This window comes from Agelaius phoeniceus, chromosome 9 (genome assembly GCF_051311805.1).
Source record: "Agelaius phoeniceus isolate bAgePho1 chromosome 9, bAgePho1.hap1, whole genome shotgun sequence".
Classification (NCBI taxonomy): Eukaryota; Metazoa; Chordata; class Aves; order Passeriformes; family Icteridae; genus Agelaius; species Agelaius phoeniceus.
In genome coordinates, this window is record NC_135273.1 from 12,842,168 (window position 1) to 12,860,990 (window position 18,823).

Below are 18,823 nucleotides of genomic sequence, written 5' to 3' on the forward strand. Positions count from 1 at the left end.
ATTTAGCCCAGCATTTCACCTTGAGCCAGCAAAAATGTTGTTCCTCCGTTCAATAAGTTCCATATGTGAGATTAGTCTTGATGTTGAACAATCCCTGTTGATTTTCCCTTGATGTTAAGGCAACTCTGCAGGAAAATGCAATTAAGTCCATGATTACTTTCTAGAATGAGATATCAGGTCCCAGGTTTCCTTCTTTGAAATGTGCAAAATGTGTTCTCCTACCCCACCAGCTAAGCATGCCTTGCCTGGTTCTTCTGGGGACTTGAGGGACTGCCCCATAGCAGGCTGGCTGTCCAGTGCCTGAGGTCCCCCAGCCTGGTGCTGGCTGTGGATTGCCCCGGTGGAGAGTGAGGATCCTGGTGAACAGCAGATGGGAAGTGCTCTGTAAAACGAGCATTCATTCTTCCCCGGGCCGGCTTCCCTTTAAAAGGACACAGTTGCTGAAATGGGAAAGAGAATGTGATTTCCACCTCCTCCTCCCCAATTCAAATCTAGCCCCAGACTGACAGGGGAACGGGAACGATTAGCACGCCAAAGTAGCCATGTCCTGCATGAAGCGAGCTTGGTGACTCCTGGGCCAGTTTCTAATGCACAGATGGTAGAATAATCCCACTGCCCTGCTTGCCAGCTTTGTTTGCTGCCTGCCTGCGAAAGGCCAGAGAATGACTGGGGACTGCATTACCCCTTCCACCTCCTGGAGACGGACGGTGGTGCAGGATGGGAAAGCTGCATGTACTAAAGCATGTGGCTTTACCACGCGTCAGCGAGTTGACTCATGGACCCAGGCAGACGGCTGACACCCCTGGAGCTCCCAGCTCTTTTTTCCTCCCTTCCCCGGACATCTCCACCTCATGGCACAAACATCTGCACTGTACGTGAAGCAGCCCCTGGCTGTCTGCGTGTTACAGCTTGGCATATTAAAATCATCTGGGGCTCATTCCAGGTCCCCCCATACATCAGGATGTACAGTAGCAGTTCAGGGATGATCCGTGTGTAGTTCAGCTGTCTTTGCTGTGGCCGGGGGCACAGGGACAGCTGGGACAGCAACTGCTTTAGCAATCCAACTTTAATCTGCCTGTGTCCGTGAGTCAGCACCCTCCGAGTGCATCTGTCTCCAGCAGGGAGGCAGGACACGCATGCCGGAGTAGCAGAGCCTTGCTTTAAAAACCAGACGACTGGGGAGCGGGGTGGGGGGGAAGAGCGGGCTCAAGTGAGCTGTTAAGCAATCGCTAATGACAAAGTGACACAGCTCTGGCTTTGCATGGATTGAGTAAGGAGTCATAAGATGAGATGTTCATTTAAATGCAGCTTGCTCGGTAACTCCCCAGCTGCGCAGGCTTATCGGAACGCTGCAAATTTGAGTATGGCATGTTCCTAGGTCAGTCCAAGGAGGAGAAATTCATCCCAGCATCACCTTTTCCTTGCAAATAATGCATTTGCCTGATGCAAGCAATGTAAAGAATTACAACCCTTTCCTGTGGGCAGGCTTGTGCTGGCCGAGTGGCAGAGCTTTGTGATAGATAGTCCCCAAGCATTGGATTTGCCCACATTGCTTACCAGATGCAGAGGAAAGTGGTCGGGTATCTCTCCTCTGGCCCAGGCAGGGCAGGGCAGAGCACCTTTTGGAGCTCAGGCATTGATCTTTCACACTTGCAGAGGATTTGAGTTGGTGCTTTCCTGCTCCCTACTCTTCTAGCAGTGGCAGACTTAGTCTGTGACACCCCACCAGTGCCACAGTTGGCTTCCTGGGGCTGAAAAGGATCCAGGAGGGTAATGTGGTTTTTTAAAGTCTCATATTGGTTAAACTTGGAAATATGTGTAAAATAAATATGTAGTAATTTTCCTATAGCTTTAGTTGGGAAGGAAAAATTGCCTTATTGAACTCAGGATCCAGAAACTTTTGCTGGCTCATTCATTATGTTTACTTGTAGCTACACGTATTGGTTGCTTGCATCTGTACCTGCCAGAGTGTCACCTGTAACCCAGTAGTTAATTTGGTTTTCCCATGCCAGGTGGTAAGAGAGGAAGACCATGATAGAGTGAGCTGTGCTTGGAGGATGGAAGTGGGGGGTTAAAATGACCATGTCTTAAGTATATCATCCTAGTGATGGCTGTAAATGTTCATTGTATTGTAAACGTTTCTCTGTGCAACCTGGTGAAAATGTATGAGAATTTGAGGTTCTGTTCACTTGCTGCTCATTATCTGAATGTATTTACATCTGCTATGGCCTCTGCAGGGCTCTCTGCCCTGGGCAGCACCTGGCTGAAAACCACCTGGACAACTGTCTGGGGCCAGCCAGAAACACCTGCCAGCGATCAATGCTGCCCCTCTGCCAGCCCTTCAGCCCCGCCCTGGGTTGTGGCACACGCAGGGCTCCGTCCTTCCAGCGCTGTCAGCTTTGCCCTCCTTTAAACTGAGGCTGGGGGAATCAGGCGGCTCGTTGGTATGGGCGGAGCTCTGCCACACGTCGCACCAATTCCTGGATTTTTAAGCCAGGAGGGACCGTTGTGTTCCTGTTTCCTGACCTCCCGAGTAACACAGCCCGTGAAACCTCACCCCGCCGTGGTGACTCACGGCTGAGCCAGAGCCCCTGTGGTAGGAAGAAACCCAGCCATGATTTAAAGGCTCTGAGTGACAGGCAGACCTCGGGATGTTTGTCACAGGGGTTAATTCCCTTCCCGTGCTTCACTTTCACGTCATTAAATCTGGTTCTACCTTTGCGATAGATGAAAGAAGCCTCTCCTGCTCCTGCCCCATTCGTTCCCTGGAGGGGAGAGGTGCTGGAGAAGTGAAATTCTCCAAGGGCGTGTCAGAAAACCTGAGTCCAAGCCCCTGCTCTGATGTGAGTGGGGTGTGGGGACTCATCCTCTCCCAAGCTGTGGCTGTGTCCTCCCCTGCAGCTTCGCTGGAGAATGTCTCTCCTGCCCTGGGAGAATGCTTGCCAAAGCCTCTTGCAACCTTCTCCCATTTTCCCACTACCTATGATGTTTCTTGCACATTAATGACTTCTCTCTCTGTCAAAACTATAACTGGTCACCAGACTCTTTTTATGAAGTGTACTGGGATGAGACCAGCCCACTCCAACATGCTCACTCTCCTCCAAAAGCAAAAGATGGCGGCTGTTGCATTCCCTGGGCCGGCCAGGTCCACGCAAGCTCTTTCTTTTATGTTCCCTTTTTGTATTTCAACAAAAAGGGATATTTGCAATATCTGGTCATGTTGTTATTCAGTGTATAATTTAGATGTCTTTGTCAAAAAAAAAAAAGGAAATAAATTAAAATTTAGTAGAAAGACATCTGGTGTTTGGGGGTGGTCCTTTTTTCTTCAGCAGGTTCATCTGCTAGGATTGTCTCTTCCCAAGGAGCTTCCAGTCAGGTCACAAGGCTGCTCTTCTGTTAGTCCTGTCACCCCACCAGAAATGGTTGCTGGTACTAGAAGTGATCAAAACTGTTGAAGAAGCCTTTTTCCTTTGGATTTTCAGTATTCCAAAACTATCAGAGAAGTCAGCCAGAGAGAAAGGAAATTCTGGGAGGATCTTCTTTTTTCAAAAATTATGTTGTAGGTTAAAAAAAGCATGTCATGAAACACGTTCTCTAGTGACCTGGCAGGAAAAGGGAAGGGGAAAAAGAAAAGCAGCAAACTATTTGGGTTTGGTTCAGTGAAATGAGGTTGGGAGGGGGTTAGGAGGGAGGGAAGCAAATCTGTTGCTTTCCAGCTAATCTGACTCATTACTGTTTCTGCAACACCCAGAGGAGCCAAAAAGCAAGGAACTGTTAGAACTCTTTAAAGCATCAGGTCCCTCCCTGCACAGTCACAGTCAGGATGCCTGGAAGTCTGTCAGAGCCACTGGAAAAAAAACATTATAGATGGTCACACTTAACTTCTTTTCTCTTTTTTTTTAAGGCACGCTTTATACTCAGTCCTGGTATTTTTTCAGCGAAGTAGGAAATACTTTTTCATCTTGTTTGCCTAATGGATTGGATGTGAAAAATATTTCTCTGGCAAGTGAACACCCTGAGAGTTGTTTGACTTGTCACAGCATTATGTATCAGCCCCTGCGGCCCCCGGCCCCCGAATGGGCTGTGCTTCCCCTCTCCTGCTGCTGTTTGGGGTGGGATGTGGTAATTTATGGGGAGGCTGCGTGTGACCTTGCGTGCGTCTGCTGGAGCGAGCCGCGGGTCCCTTCCCCGCACAAGCCCCGCTTCACATCCACATGATGAATTTAGTGCTCCCGAAAGGACAAGGAACCGAGCGGATTGGGCGTGGGGAGGGGAAAAAAAAAGAAAATAATAATCTGCAGCCTGCAGGAGAAAAAAACACTGAGATTTTTGTTCCTCTTTGACCAGTATTTCCCTGTTTATGGCCTCGCACCCCCGGACTCCTGCCTTTATCGGAGCAGAGAAGTGGTCTGTGGCCGCAGAGCCGGATATTTCAGCCTCCGTGTTCTTGCCGCGTTGGCATTTCCCAGCCCGGCCGTGCTCTGCTGGGACACGTTGGAGTGGGGAAGCTGGACTGATGGCCACGGCCGTGCTCCAGCCCACCCACCTGGGCACCCACCCAAGCACTGGCTGAAGCCTTTTTCATTTTATTTCGTTTTGTTTAAGTGGAAACAAACTCGCACCGCAGCCTCGTGATTGGCTTCTGCCGAAATGGCAGCTTCGGGCTCAGTTGGCTGAATTTGGGCTTGTTGGATTTTTTATTGCAATCTGTTCACTTATTTCCCTTCCCAGGACCAATTGGAAGCAAAACTTCTAAAGCTGTGGCCAGGCTGTGCCCGTGCTGGGGGATGCTGTGAAAGGCTTGCTGGAAACAGCACGGGGTGGGGGGTGCCTCCTCTGCATTTCCTATGTAGCTGTCTGACCAAGATGAGTATCTGTAGCATTTTTAATGGGAAAAGGAAAAAAATCACATTCAGAAGAGGAAGGGTTGGAAGGATCCTCTCTGCTTGCAACGTTCTGTGACCGCCTGTCTCAGAGCTGCAGCCCTTTGGGCGGCACAGTCAGCCAGCCAAACGCAGCCCCAAGTAAATAACCCTCAGAGGAAAGGGAACTGGCAGGTGGGTTAGGCCCCAAGTCTGAGCTGCATTAGGAACTGGCAGGAACGCCCTGCAAGTAAATCACCTGGATGAGAGATATTTTTAAATAGAAGTTGTCCTTGCTGCTTGGCTTTGCAACATTTGTGCTACCAATGGGAGCCACAGCCTGCAGGCTTTAATGCTTCTCTGTCTGGCAGGAGCTTGGAGTGCTGAGGGGGACACTGTTGGGGACAGTGGGTCCCCCCCTGCCAAGAGCATCATTGTGGGCTGGGACACTGTGCTGTCCCCAGCCTGCGACAGCTGGGTCCCAACTGACAAGACAAAGCCCAGCGTCTTGGGGTGGCCGAGCCAGCTGTCCTGCCTGGCTCCATCACCCTCCCTAATGTCAGACAGGAGGATTTATATGTATTTTGGGTTCATTTTTATAGCTGGCACCTGTGAGGCCAAAGCCAGGAAGGGATAAGCGAAGGGGCCTTGCTGTGAGGGGCTGTGTTGGTGGCAGGGCCATGGAGAGCTGCCCTGGGGTACGGGGAGATGGGCGTGGCAGCCTCTCTGCACCTGGGGACAGTGCTTGGGTCTGGGACTGGGCAGAGAGCTGGGCCTGGCTGGCGGCTGCTTTTGGAGCTGGGGCAGGAGCTGCAGCTCTCACAGCCCGGGGGGGTTGGGAGGGGCCCTGAATTGGGTGCATTCAGCGTGGCACAGCTGGTGTGGGCTGCGGGGCGGGGGGGCTGCAGTTGCTCCTGACACTTTTGCCTCTGAATGTGATGATAAACTCCCTTTCCCGATTAGCACTGATCCCTCTGCCTCCAAAACAGTTGGCCCTAATGAACATACGGCCCAACAGCTGTAAGCGGTTATACATATGCATGGATATATATATTTATCCCCCCCCAGCCCATCCATATATACTGGAGATCACAGCTGTTGCTATTCTTCCTTGCAATGCAGATCAGACGCTCTCTCTCTTTGGAGTCTTACTTGACCTATTTTGCAGGCGCAAGATTTTTTGTGATGATGATTTCCCCAGTTGGTGCTTTTGATTCTGCCTGAAACATCTTGATTGAAGGCAAACAATGGCAGCTCCGGCAGCCGGCAGCGCCCCGCACCCACGCGCCGCCCCGGCCCCGCCAGCCGCCACGCGCCGGGGGGGCCCCACGGCTCCGGCCCAAGCGCCCGCTGCCTGGGCCAGCCCATCCAGCTCCTCTGGTGCCACTTCCCTGTGCCCGCGGGACATGGCTCTGCCACCCGACCCACCATCCAGGTCATCCAACCTCGACCTTGAGCCCTGTGCTGGTGTCCCCATCCTCTGCCCGGCTGTCCCCTTCTCAGCCCTGAGCCTCTTCCCGCCAGCTGGAAACTGCTCCACCACCCCAAAATCTTGCAAATCATGGTGGTGATGCCCCTTGGGGTCCCAGCCGTAAGACCGGAGGGGGAGATGGTGCCAGAGCTGGCAGGAATGTCAAAACCCCAGTGGCTGCAGTGCAGCATCCCATGGGTGATGGGCACCTTTGAAGTGCAGTCTCCAGTGACCCCCAGCCTCTGCTCACTGCTTAACACAAACTTTCAGGGCCGCGAGGGAGCCTCCCATGTCCCTACAGCCCTCCCTGTCCCCACAGGGTGCCCCAAAGAAGGGCCTCAAAGCCACCACATCCTGGCAAGGAAAAGCGGCCATCCGGGTGCACACAAAGCCATTTCTTGTTTGGCATTTTTGTTTGAAGTGTGTCCTTCATCTGGGTTTCTACAGCAACTGGGAAGTTCCTATCCTGGCCCAGCTGGAGGGAGTGAAGCAGCCAGGGGAACAGAGTAGGAGGGCAGGAGGCGAGGATTGAGGGCAGGAAGGGAAGAAGCAAAACATCAAGTTTTTGAGAAGTGGGGCTGTATTTTCCACCTCCATCTTGGGCCCAGGGCTGCTGCAGCTGGGACAGGATTCCAACTCTATCCCTGCCCCTCTGTCTCCAGAGGCAGTGCAGCCAGCTGGGGCCAAATCAGGGGGTGTAAAACAAGCAGCTTTTAGGATCCCTTCAGGTAAAGAGCAGTCTGCTGTATCCCACCTTGGTTGGCCCTGGCATGGCTGCATCCTCTGATTCTCTGTGCCAGCCTGGGTAAAAATGAAACACACTTTTCTTCGAAGAAAGCAACAAAACCCAAGGAAACTCCAGTGGTTCATCTTAGGCAGTGAGTCTTTTCATTTATTCATTATGAGATAATACCCAAACCTGGCTAATTAATATTTCTGCATATTTTCCAAGGGGTGATGAGGTATCTTAAACAACTCGTGGAGATGGGCTTTCATATTTATAAGGTTGATGTGCAAACTTAAATTGACAATGTCTAAATATACCCTCATGTTTAAGCATGGAGCTTTCTCTCCCAAGGCAGCGAGGGCTTTCCTGGAGTGCACACCCTGGCTGGAAGCAGGACCTGGGGCTCAGTGGGTGGGAGAGCTGCCCAAAAAGGCTCCTGCGAGGCAGGGTGTGATGTTGTGTGATCCATCTTTCCACAAAGATGTGGGATTTGTGTTTGCTTTGGTAACGGGAACAGAGCACAACAGGCACTGACCCAGTGGGGTCAGCGGTGCTTTGGGGTGAAGGATCAGTGTGAGCACCCACACAGCCGGACGTGCTGACGGGTACCAGGGCAGGGCCTGCAGCTTCCTGCTGAAACCCTTCTCCAAGGTTAAAAATAGGACTGGGTTGAAAACTGAAAGCCTGGTTTGCATTCGCCCTCATTATGTTGATTGCTTATTTACATGTATGCAAATGGAGGAAGAGGCAGTGGCTCCTCCACCTGGGGACCCCTTGGCACAGGAGAGCCTAAACCCCACCAGGTAAATCCCTGCTGAGGGCTGGGCCATGGGGCTGTGGCCCCTTCCCAGGATCACCCTGAAAGCGAAGGATCACCCGCTCTTGCCGTGCCGATCCGAGGGCTGAGCCGCAGCCTCGGGCCGAGTCCAGTGGCCGGTGGCACGGTGGTTACAGCAGCCATTGCCTCTCCCCCCACCCTGCTCCACCAGATGTGCGTGTCCAGCTCCAGCTGTTCCCCATCAGCCTCCCCCGTGCAGCACCGCCAGCTCCGGGATCCTTTTTCCACCAGGCCCCATGTCCTTCATCAGACACCAATTTGGTCTTGCCCAGCTGCTCATTTTTCTTTCCGCCGTGTGACATGTTTTCACCTGGCTCCTAATCCGTCTCTTTCCATTCACAACTCGAGCTGTTTATGGATGTGCCTCTGCTCCCCCTGCTCTCCCCACCCCCCAGACAGAGCCATCCATCAATAAAACCCCGCTGTGCCCCCGAGCCTCAGCACTTCCCCTCCCAGGACACCAATATCCCAACAGCCACGGGCACACATTCCTCCTGCTGCTCCACGGGGTGATCCCATGGGGCCATTGCTTTCCTCCTTGCCCCCAGCAGCACAGGGGGCTTGATGGCACTGATGGTCCTGGAAGCTGAGGCACCCAGGACACCAGGGGACTCTTCCTGGATGGGGGGGCAAGAGAGGGGCTGTGGCCCCTCTGCTCGGCATGGGCACCCACTCTTTTGGGGCTGATCCCTTCAGCGAAGGTGTGGGGTGAGAGTGGCCCATGGCAGGGAGAGTCCTAACTCTTGGGGGTCACCCGGCGCGGGGGGGCTGTGTCTGTGTCCCCCCATAGTAGGTGACAGGTGCTTTAATGCCTGTGGTGACAGCTGCTGCTGCAGGAGGAGGCAGCTGTGCCAAGGAGGAAGAGTTTGATGATGAGGAGGAGGACAGCTGGGCAGTCAAACCTAGAGGCACCAAGCATAGGGGCCATGGCTGGGGAGTGCCCTGGGATGGGGGGTGGCCCAGGCTGTGCATCAGGGACCCTCCTCCCCAGGGAGGGACATCACTCATCTCACCTGTATTCTCATCAGCCCGGGGCTCTTCTTTCCCCCCCAGCAGCTGGCCCTGTGAATATGGAGGGGAGACATCACGGGATCCCTGTGGAGGTTGAGAGCATCCTGCTCCCTCCTGCTACCCTGGAGTGCTTTGCTTTTGACTGATTTTGACTGAGAAGCAAACCCCCAAATATCCCAATGGACGGGGGGTTTCCTGAAGAGCCTGAGCAGGACAGGGTTGAGAAGAACCCAGCAGGACTGCAGGGCTGAGCTGCCAGGCTCTGCAGCCTGTGTGTACAAGAACACACAGGGGCAGGAGGTACTGGCTCCCCAACCCAATACTGCCTGGGAACTTGTCCAGGGTTGGGCTGCCACCTCTCTTGGAATGGAATGGGAGGAGTTAGTGAGAGGGTCCTCCTCCCTTGAACCCACTGTTCCCGGTTTCAGCTCACTGAGACTTTCTCCCCTTCCCAGTTCCCACTAAAGTAGCACAAGGGGAATTCAAACTGGAACTAAACCAGGGGTGTTTTGCAACCAAGGAAAAAATAAAGCAAGCTGAATCTGAAGAGAGCAGTGGAAAACCCCTCCTGCCTCTAGGACACTGCTCTGTTTTATGATGTCAGCCTCATTTTCCCCAGATGAAGATCACCCCTGGACAGCCCCAGCCAGGCCAGCCCAGGGCCCCACTGCACATCCTGGACAAAGGCTCCTCCTCGCCCTTCCCAGCCTTGACTGAGTACAGAGGGTCCCCAAACCAGCCTGGGGTGCTGCCAGCACCCACAAAGCCCCTGGAGGCAGTGGGGCTTTAGGTGGAGATGAAGCCTTAAGGGCTGGGTGCCCAGGCAGCAGTATGGCTGGAGCAGTGGATGCTGGCAGAGTCAGGAAAGCTGCTGTCCCCAGCCCAGTCCCCATCCCACAATGGGGATTGTTCTGGAGCCCATGGGCAGGATGCGGCCTGGCCGGCTCCGTGCCTGACTCACATCCTCGCTGCCTGGGAGGGAGCTGGTGGAGAGCCACATCTCCAGCACACCTTCCCACGGGGCTGGGACACGGCCTGGGCACTGGAGGGGACCCTGTTTGCATCTGGGACCCACTGCTGCCCCATGGCCGAGCTGCTCCCTCCCAAGAGCCCCTCCGGAATCCCCCACCATGGTCCGGGCCCTGCGGGACTGGGCAGCGTTTCCTGCCCAAAGCAGGTTGGAGCCTCCCGCCGGAGCTGGCGTTCCCAGGGGAAGAGCTGCAGCAGAGCGAGGCATTTGCACTAAGTGATCACATTTATTTGAATATTTTGCGTGTGTGTGTGTGTGTGTGTGTGTGTCTAAAATTGGTTACAGAATAAATACCTGTGCCTTATAGCAGGAAGTCCACTTTTTTTTTATACAAAGTGCTTGTTACAGGAAGTTGCATCAGCGATATGCAGGAGGGGAGTGCGTTTTGGTCACGCTTCCCCTCCTGAAAACTAGAACAGATTTTTTTTTATTTATTTATTTGTGGTTTTTTGTAAAGTTTCTTTTCCCTTTTTTTTTGTGCATTAAATTTCCTGCCATTGTGTATTTACAAATCTCTGAAAGAAGGAAAAAAATGCCAATATGCATGAGAAGTGGCCTTGTAACACAAAAAAAAAAAAAATCAGCCTTTAAAAAAAAAAAAAGTAACAAACCCAAAATCTACAAGTATCATTTCATACTGAATCAATGATAGATTTTTTCTTTTTTTTTTTTCTTTTTAAAAAGGGAAAGAAAGGGGTGGGGAAAGGGGAAAAACTGAACCAAACCAGAAAAAATGAACTCGGAGAAATAGAAAGAGAGAAGGTGCCATTGTCCCTTCTGAAGTTTTCCAAAGGCAGAGAGGAGCGAGGAAGAGCACAATGCACAGACCCAGATGTCCGACTGAAATCCCCATCAATTTCTTCTCGGTAATTTCTCCCTCGTGTTTACCCAGCGAGGGGCAGGAAGGACTTCCAAAATTAAATTAAAAAAAGGCATTAAAATGAAAAAAATTATTTCATTTTTAAAAGATTAAAAAAAAAAAAAAGGAGATATGATAGAACAACCCTCCCCAAAATCCTGGAGGGGCGTGAGGCAGGGAAAAAATCGGGTTTGATTTAAAAGGTGGGGGGAAAAAAAAAAAAAAAAGAAAAGCCAAACCAAACCAGACTTTTCTCTCTGAACACGTCATCGAGCAGGACTCTCCAGAGAGTGTGACGGTTAACTGGTGACGTAGTGTTTGGCCGAGGGCTGCCCGTAGACCCTATAGAAATCCTGCCGCCCGTGCTGCTGGGATGCGTCAATCCATTCCCTCACGGCAAGTCCCGGGAGCGACTGGGGCACGGCGGGGGCGGGCGGCAGCGGGTGGGAGTACTCCTGCGACGACACTGTCCAGGGGAAGTGCCCCGAGCGCGGGTAGGGCTGGTGCCCGCTGTGGTTGGACACCGAGGAACAGTAACAGTTATCCACGGAGCAGACGAGGATTTTGCGCCCGCCGTACTGGGAGAGCACGGACTGCTGAGATGACGTGGTGTTGGGGTAGTGAGATGGGTTGAAGACGGAGCCCGAGTGCACTGGCTGCGGGCCGCTAGGAAGTCCAACTATGTGCTGCGTGGAGCTACAAGGCACCATGGCTTGTGCGGACTGCCCCTCGCCGGCCGAAGCGCCCTGGCTCATGTACTGGCTCGCCACAGTCCCGGACGATGGCTCGAGGAAGCTGCCCTCGGGAAAGGCGGTGGAGTGCTTGCGCTTCTCCGCGCCGGAGTTGCTGACGGTGCAGGGGTACATGGGGATGCTCTGCAGGAAGGGGACGGGGGTGCTCAGAGGACCTGTGGAGGGGAACAGGAGAGGGGATTGGATTAAGCACAGCGTGGCACAGCTCCAGGGTGCTCTGGCTGCTGATCCAAAGCTGCAGTGGAGCCCCGAGACCCACGTTCCAGCCCCATGTGTGCAGTGGCAAACCACGCACACAGCCCTGTGCAGGTGGACTTGCAGATTCAGTTCTGGGCCCTTGGCAGTGGGCTCGGAGCAGCCCCGGGCACTGCTCTGCAAACAGCTCATGAACACAGTCCCTAACAGGAGCAGAGTGGGACAGCCTGGGGGATAAACACCAATCCCCCAAGGAGAGGACTGGGAAGGCTCCACAGGACGTGGTTTGCTCCCAGGCATTGGCTGGGGGCTGTGGGACCATGCCAGCCCCTGGCTGTCCCTGCCCACATGCTGACCCCCATCTTTCCACTGACTTTTCCTGGCAATGGCCAAACCCCCAAAAGCTCTGTATTTCAGGGTTTTGTGTAACCCAACAAAACACAGCTATTTCACAAGACAAGGAAAATGCCCTCGGCAGAGTCAGGAACTGGCTTGGTGACTCTCCCTGCTGACTGCAGAGGGGCTCCAAGGGGTCCCTGCCCCAAAGAGCTCTCCCCACCATTTTGTACTGGGATCTGCAGGGCAGCCAGCTACGGATACAGGAGGTAGTGAGGTCCCATGCCCCTGCACCCCTCAGGTTTCACCCACCTTCCAGCAACTTCCTCAGCTGCTTCTCCTTCTTGGCAATCTCGTTCAGGAAAAGCTTGGAGTTGAGGTGGCCGATTTTGGGTGGGGGCAGGCTGCCACCTGTACAGTTCTGAGTCCTGTTGGGGATGGCAGGCAGAGAGATGTGAGTTACAAGGTGAACTCAGGAGAGGGACAGCTCCTCCCCTCACGCCCTCCTGGAGCCAAACGCCCTCCCCAGGGTAGAGGACAGAAGTGAGCTGGCTGTCTCTGGCAGACAGGACCTTCCCTGTCCAGTTTTGCTTGAATATCCCCTGCCAGGGCACACCTCCTGCAGTCCATGTCCCCACTGCATGGCCATCCCAGCTCATCTCTGCTCTGCTAGTGCTGCCTTTAACTTCCTGCCCTGCCTCTGCCCAGTGGAGCTGGACGAAGCCCTGCATCCCAACCGCGCTGGTCCCATCCTCTGCTCTTCCACAAGCACAACACTGAGATTCCCCTAGTCCACGGGGAGGACCTGATTCAATGGCTGCACGAGGGGATTTTTTCATCCTCACAGAGAGAGAGAGGGAAGCTGAGCATGGCACGTGCCTCTCCCAAACCCTGTAGCATCCCTGGCCCTGGTCTTCCTCTGGATATTGTGCTGCTGCCACCCCTGTGGACATGAACACACCCTTTTCCCCAAACACGTCTGTCCCGCTGCGCTTACCTGTCCATTAAGATTTTCACAGACTTGGTGTTCTAGAAGTGGAAGGAGAAGCTCTGGTCAGTAAGGCCAATCCCTGCCATGGTGGCCATGCCCCCTTTCAGTGTCAGCTTCCATGGCCCCCCAGGAGGGGACAGTCTGACCATGGGCACTGAGCCCCCTTTCCCCTGCATGGGCTGCTCCAGCCCCATCTCCAGCTGTGGCAACTCCTCATTTGAGGCCAGCACTGAGCCTGCCTCACTTCTCCTTGACTTCTTCCACTGCTGAGCACTCTGGAGACATCAGCCAGCCCTGCCAATGTCGCCATCCTGCTCCCCACCACACCCCACACATACCAAATTCTTCCCACACAACCAAACCTCTCCACAGCCCCCGTCCCACCCTGGCATGGGCAGCTTGTCTTACCTTCATGAAGTTGATGTCCTCAGTTTTGTCAAACATGACCTGGACAGAGCTGAGCAGCTTCTTGGCCTCCTGCATGCGCTCATTGAGGTGCAGAACCTGGGCCGCGTTCTCGTTGCAGAACTTGGCCTGGGCCTTGTCCAGGATCTCCATGGTCTTCCGCAAGTCCTCATCCAAGATCTGGTGCATCTTCTCGTACTGCAGGCGCACCTCATCCTTCAGCTGGTTCACCTTCTCCTGGGGAGAGGAGGAGGGTCAGTGCTCTGTGCTCTTTGACCTCTTCCCGGTTGTTCCAGGACACCTGGGTCCTTTCTTAGCAGTGGAGAGTGCAACCTGAAAGCTGCACCCCAGCTCTGCTCTCCTGCAACACCCAAACCCTGCTGTCAACTCCCACATGGGAGGACTTCTATGTGCCAGAAACACAACAGGGATACTCTGAAGGTTTGATTGGTTCAGCAGATTCCTGGACATACTCCCTGGGGTCTGTGTGGGGATCAGCTCCAGAGACCCAATGCCAAGGAACAACCTGCTACACCACCAATGGAAGTGTGCTCCCCTGAAAAATCCCACCCATCCCTATCTGCATACTCTTTCCCACCTTCATCCTCATCCCCAGCCCCATCCCAGGCTGGAGACACTTCATGTTCCAGGGCCTTTCCCTTCATGCTCTGGGAGGCCGAGGGGCTTTAAGGACCACAGGCACTCCCTTCCTGAGAAAGGCTGTGCTGAGCTGAGGCAGGATGTGCCATCTGATATTTAAGGGCAACCTTGTTCCTCACCTCCCAACTCAACCCAGGGCCCATGAGGCTGCAGAGCAGCTCCAAACACTTTTTTTATTCTCCCCAAATGACAACTGATGACACTGAAATGGAGGCTGGAAGTCTGTCCAGTTACTCCTCCCCTGCATGCCTGCCTTCCTCCCTGCCCACCTGGCCCCTGTGTCCCACGAGCTTGTCCCCATTGTGCCACAGGGTGACAGTTCCTGGGACTGGCCGTGGCAGGGTGAGGCACTGGTTACCTCGACCAGCCGCTTGTCTGATTCCAGCTTGTAGAGCTGCTCCTCGATGTCCTGCTCCCGCTCCTCCAGGCGGTCCTGCTGCTTCATCAGCATCTTCTGCAGAGATGAGAGAAAGCAGCATCGTCAGAGCCCAGCGGCCGCATGTGCCAGTGAACATCACTGCTGCCCACACTGGCTCTGCCCACATGGTTCAGGAGGGATGGTGCTTTTTCCCAGCAGGATGCCACTGCCAGGCTGAAAGCCCCCGTGTAGCTTGTGGAGCAGGGAACTTGGTTATTTCAATGGCAGGAATGGCAGAGGGGCTGCCTGTGCCGGGCTGTGTTATCAGCTGGGCTGTGTCCCCTGGATGGGGGCAGCACCTCAGGTAACTTTCTGCAGCCTGGTCAGTGGGGTTAGGTCAGGGCCAAGCCCTGGGGACTGTGGGGGGGAGCCAGAGAGGCTCATCCCCCACTAAGGCAGTACCATTTGAGGCCCATCACCCATCGCCAGCAGGCTCCTGTGAGACATCACCACCTCCCTCGCGCTCCCGTACGCCACGCCAAATCCTTTCTCCCTTCCCCGCCTCCTTGACAAGCCCCAGAGCCAGCGTCAGCGTAATCTGGAGGGACAGAGTGAGGTGGAAAGGAGCCTCCCCCCGCCACACTGCCAGCCCCCAGCCCCACTCCTTGGGGCTGGGCCTGGGCCATCCACCGAATAACTGGGACAAAACCTTATCCCCAGCTATCAGCGCGAGCGCCTCGCTCCTGCACGATTCCCAGCCTGGAGAAACCCACTGCCCATGAGAGAAGGGCTCCATCCCTGTGAGCAGGAGCAGAGCTTCCCAAAACACCCTCAAAATCGACTCCAAATATTCGCCCTTCATGTTTACTGGGCGGAAAAGCCAGGACACCAATGGGGCGAGGAGAAGGGCTTCACCCGGCACGGAGATGCGGCGTTCGAGACTCAACGATGGGGGCGAGATGGAAAGAAACCGGCAGCAAGAATGAATTTCGAGGGGATTATTGCTATTATAAACCGCCACTCGGGAATTTATAATCAAGTAATTAATTCCTGGACGAGGCGGGAGGGGGAGGGTGGCAGAGGCGCTGCCGGGATTAATTGCATTGCAGGGAAAGGCTGTCACCTCCGACTCAATTCAGGAGCAGGAATGCGAAGCCTCCTCCCTCCTGTTGTTTTTCTTAAGGTCTCAGGCACCTCCAGCCTTACTGTCACTGGGTTCCTACCACTAATAATAACGAGGAGCTAAAAAAAACCAGCTTCCCACTCACAGCACACTGCACATGCATGCCCAGGATGCACGCCTGTGCACCCACCCAGGCCCATGCAGACAGACACACAGACAGCACATCCACTGAAACAGGGCTGAGAGGGAGTCACAGCAACGCAGACCCCCAGCCCACGGGGGGACATTTGCTGCGCATGTGTACAGAAACACAGAGGCCTGCAGCATCCATGGGCATCACTGGAAGTATCCACACCAAGAAAGATTTGAGGCATACATTAAAAATCTCATTTTTTTCATTGTAAAACAATTGTTTTTTGTGCTGCTGCAGCAGCAGGAGGCTGCAGTCCACTCCCAGACTTAACACGGTGGGAACTGAGCTCTGGAGAGTGAGTGCAACACGATTTGCTTGAACCTTGGAGAACCAAGGGTGCAGGCAGGAACTGTATCCTAGGTCCTGTGCCAGCAGCCAGGCCTGAGTGCGGAGCTGCTGGGGGTTTCTCTAGGGGCTCAGACAGGGTTTTGGGTCAAGCACCAGGCAGAACTGTGGAGCAGGTGGACAACTGTTGTATTGCGCTAAACAGAAAACAGCCCCGTGTAGGTGGGTTGAGAAGTGGCAGGCAACAAGCCTGCTCCTGGGCTCCAAGGAAAGAGATTCCTTCCAACATCCCTGCTTGCAGGAGGCCAGTTGAATGTGGGAGTTGGGCAGGTCGTGCAGTGCAGGCTGAGCTGCTCACGCCCCACGCTGGGCAGCCAAAGGACACAGTGAGCTTTGCACCGAGCTCTTCCCTACACCTCCCTCCCTGCCACAGACTCGCCATCTCCACCACAGACAGCCAGACCTATCCCACACCAGCCCACCAGGAGGACAGCCAAGTCTAGCCAGGCCCCCAGGAGCAGCCCCATCCTCAGCCTGACTTCCCTATCTGCCAGCTGGGACAGGAGTAGGTAAAAAACATAGGAACATAGGACAGGATCCCTCGCTGGGCACAGAGGCCAAATCCCCATCCCACTCTGTCATACCCATCAGGTATCTGATATATCCAAGGCAGCCACTGCCCTTCCCCCTGATGTTGCTGGGATGCTCTAGCAGGGGAAAGCAGGGTTTCCTATCACTGCCAGATGCCAGGCAGGCAGAGGCCACCCTGGCAGCCCCACTGGTCTGAGGGACCCCTGAGGGAGGCACTGAACAGCCCCGGACATGCACGTACCATCGCCCTGCAGCTGCCGTGGCAGAGCTGCCAACCTTTGTGTTTTGTAACAAACCTCAGACTGCTCCACTCCAGGAATCATGCAATTATGTGAAATCACAAATATACATATAAACATATGTAAAAATAACTTTATACATATATAAGTTAATTTAATATCACCTCACAGCTGGAAAAAGTGACCAAAATCCAACTAAAGCCATAGAAATCAGACAGAATAGAGGACATGCAGCGCTTTCTTTAAACCTCATATTTAAGCCACTCTTTTTTTAGGGTGATTTAAAAACTGTATGTGCCTGGGATTGCAGTGGAATGGGAGGGCTTTTCACCCACGGCAACAAAACCTTAACAAGACACAAGGGTATGAACTACCCCTTCTGGCACCGAGGGGCAAAATCTCATTGTCTATGCAGCACAGGCTGAATTCCTTAGGTATTTTGAAAAGGAAAATATATCCCTTCCCCTTCCATCCCCTCCCAAATCTGGCATTTCTGAAGTCATGAACTCCTCCTCCTCCAGGATCAGAATTTCTCGGGGTAATTTCTCATATTTCATGCATGACCTTGATGCTGGGAGAACCGAGGCTCCCTCTGTCCAGGCACCCTTCCCAGGCTGTGCGCAACTCTGATCCCAGTTTGTCTTTTCCGAGACACGTCGCCAGTTTGCAAAACGCATACTAAAAATGCTTTTTATTCCAGCACCAGCTGAGAGTGAATTCATCTCATTAGTTAATAAATTAATCGGTGGCTGGGGTAAGTGGCTGGTCCACCATGACCCTGTAGGCCCCAGTGAGACTGGGCTAGTTCATGGACACCAGCTTATTCTGCAGGAGATGAACATAATCTCCCCCCTCCTCATGGAGAAAAATGAAGTGTGGGTACAAAAGGGAGCTCCCTTACAGGGAGCTTGCAAACACACCGTGGGCATCAACTCTGCAAGGGAGCTGGACCACCAAAGGTGGAAGGACAAAGGAGGAGACACTATCATCCACTTCCCTTCAGGAGAGAGGGTGCACTCTCCTGTGCAGGCAGAGGAGAGTGAATCCTGAGCAGCAATTGTGCCAAGTCAGATGGGTTTGGGGTACCAAGGTCATGCACTGGGACTGAAACACTGCTTGGAGGGACATCTCTGCAGGAAGCAAAGCAAACGCTGCAAGGTCTCATTGCAGGGAGGATGCACACAGCTGGTCCCCATGGGACTGTGCTGGGGGAAGGCTTGCTGACCATCGCTATCCACGGCACTTGCTGGGAGGAAACCACCACCAGGGAAACCACACCCTGCCTGCACCTTACTGCATCCCCTGCTCAGAGGGAGTGCAGTAAGGTGCAGACTATGCACTGACCCCAGCTCCCATTGGCTGCTCCAGCATGGGACACATCCACCCTGCCAGGCAGGGCATAGGGATATGTCTGCTGGGGGACAGGGCAGTCCCAACAAAGAACTTCTGCAACATTAAATGCCTGCAGCCACAAGACAGGAAGATAGTAATAAAGAGTTTAGCAGCTCTGATGATACAGGGCACCTATGCTTCTCATCCGAGACCCACTGCATGGCTGCAGCACCACAAGGCTCAGATGTGTTACACACATGGGTCCAGCTCAACCAGCTGGGAAAACCTTCACTGTAAATGAGGGCACTGGGGTGTAGGAAGGAGCTCACACCCACCCAAGACGTCCCAGGCAGGGAGCAGTCTGTGGGCACAATATTTCCCCTGACTTGTCTTAGGCTGGTCTCAACACTGCCTTCTTCCAAAGGGCAGAGCTAAGCCTGTGGTCACTGCTGAGCCCACAGGAACAGTGGATTATGGCCCTGCCCTGCCTGAGGCTCAGCACTCCCCTCATCCCCTCTTTGCAGCCCCCAGAAGCCCACTGCTCTGGGGCCAGCAGCAGGGCAGC

General features: G+C 53.9%; 1 protein-coding gene across 1 annotated transcript in view; it reads right to left on the reverse strand.

Annotated features, from left to right (window-relative positions):
• Nucleotides 1-10,145: 10,145 nt before the first annotated feature.
• The window catches only part of TRIM8 (tripartite motif containing 8), a 30,748-nt gene continuing 22,070 nt past the window's right edge, over nucleotides 10,146-18,823 (reverse strand). The window contains exons 3-7 of the mRNA XM_054637640.2: nucleotides 14,496-14,591; nucleotides 13,481-13,714; nucleotides 13,079-13,110; nucleotides 12,394-12,509; nucleotides 10,146-11,705 (exon numbers count right to left, since the gene is read on the reverse strand). Coding sequence (XP_054493615.1) covers nucleotides 11,098-11,705; nucleotides 12,394-12,509; nucleotides 13,079-13,110; nucleotides 13,481-13,714; nucleotides 14,496-14,591 — 1,086 coding nt within the window. The 3' untranslated portion in view covers nucleotides 10,146-11,097. The remainder of the gene's footprint in view (nucleotides 11,706-12,393; nucleotides 12,510-13,078; nucleotides 13,111-13,480; nucleotides 13,715-14,495; nucleotides 14,592-18,823) is intronic.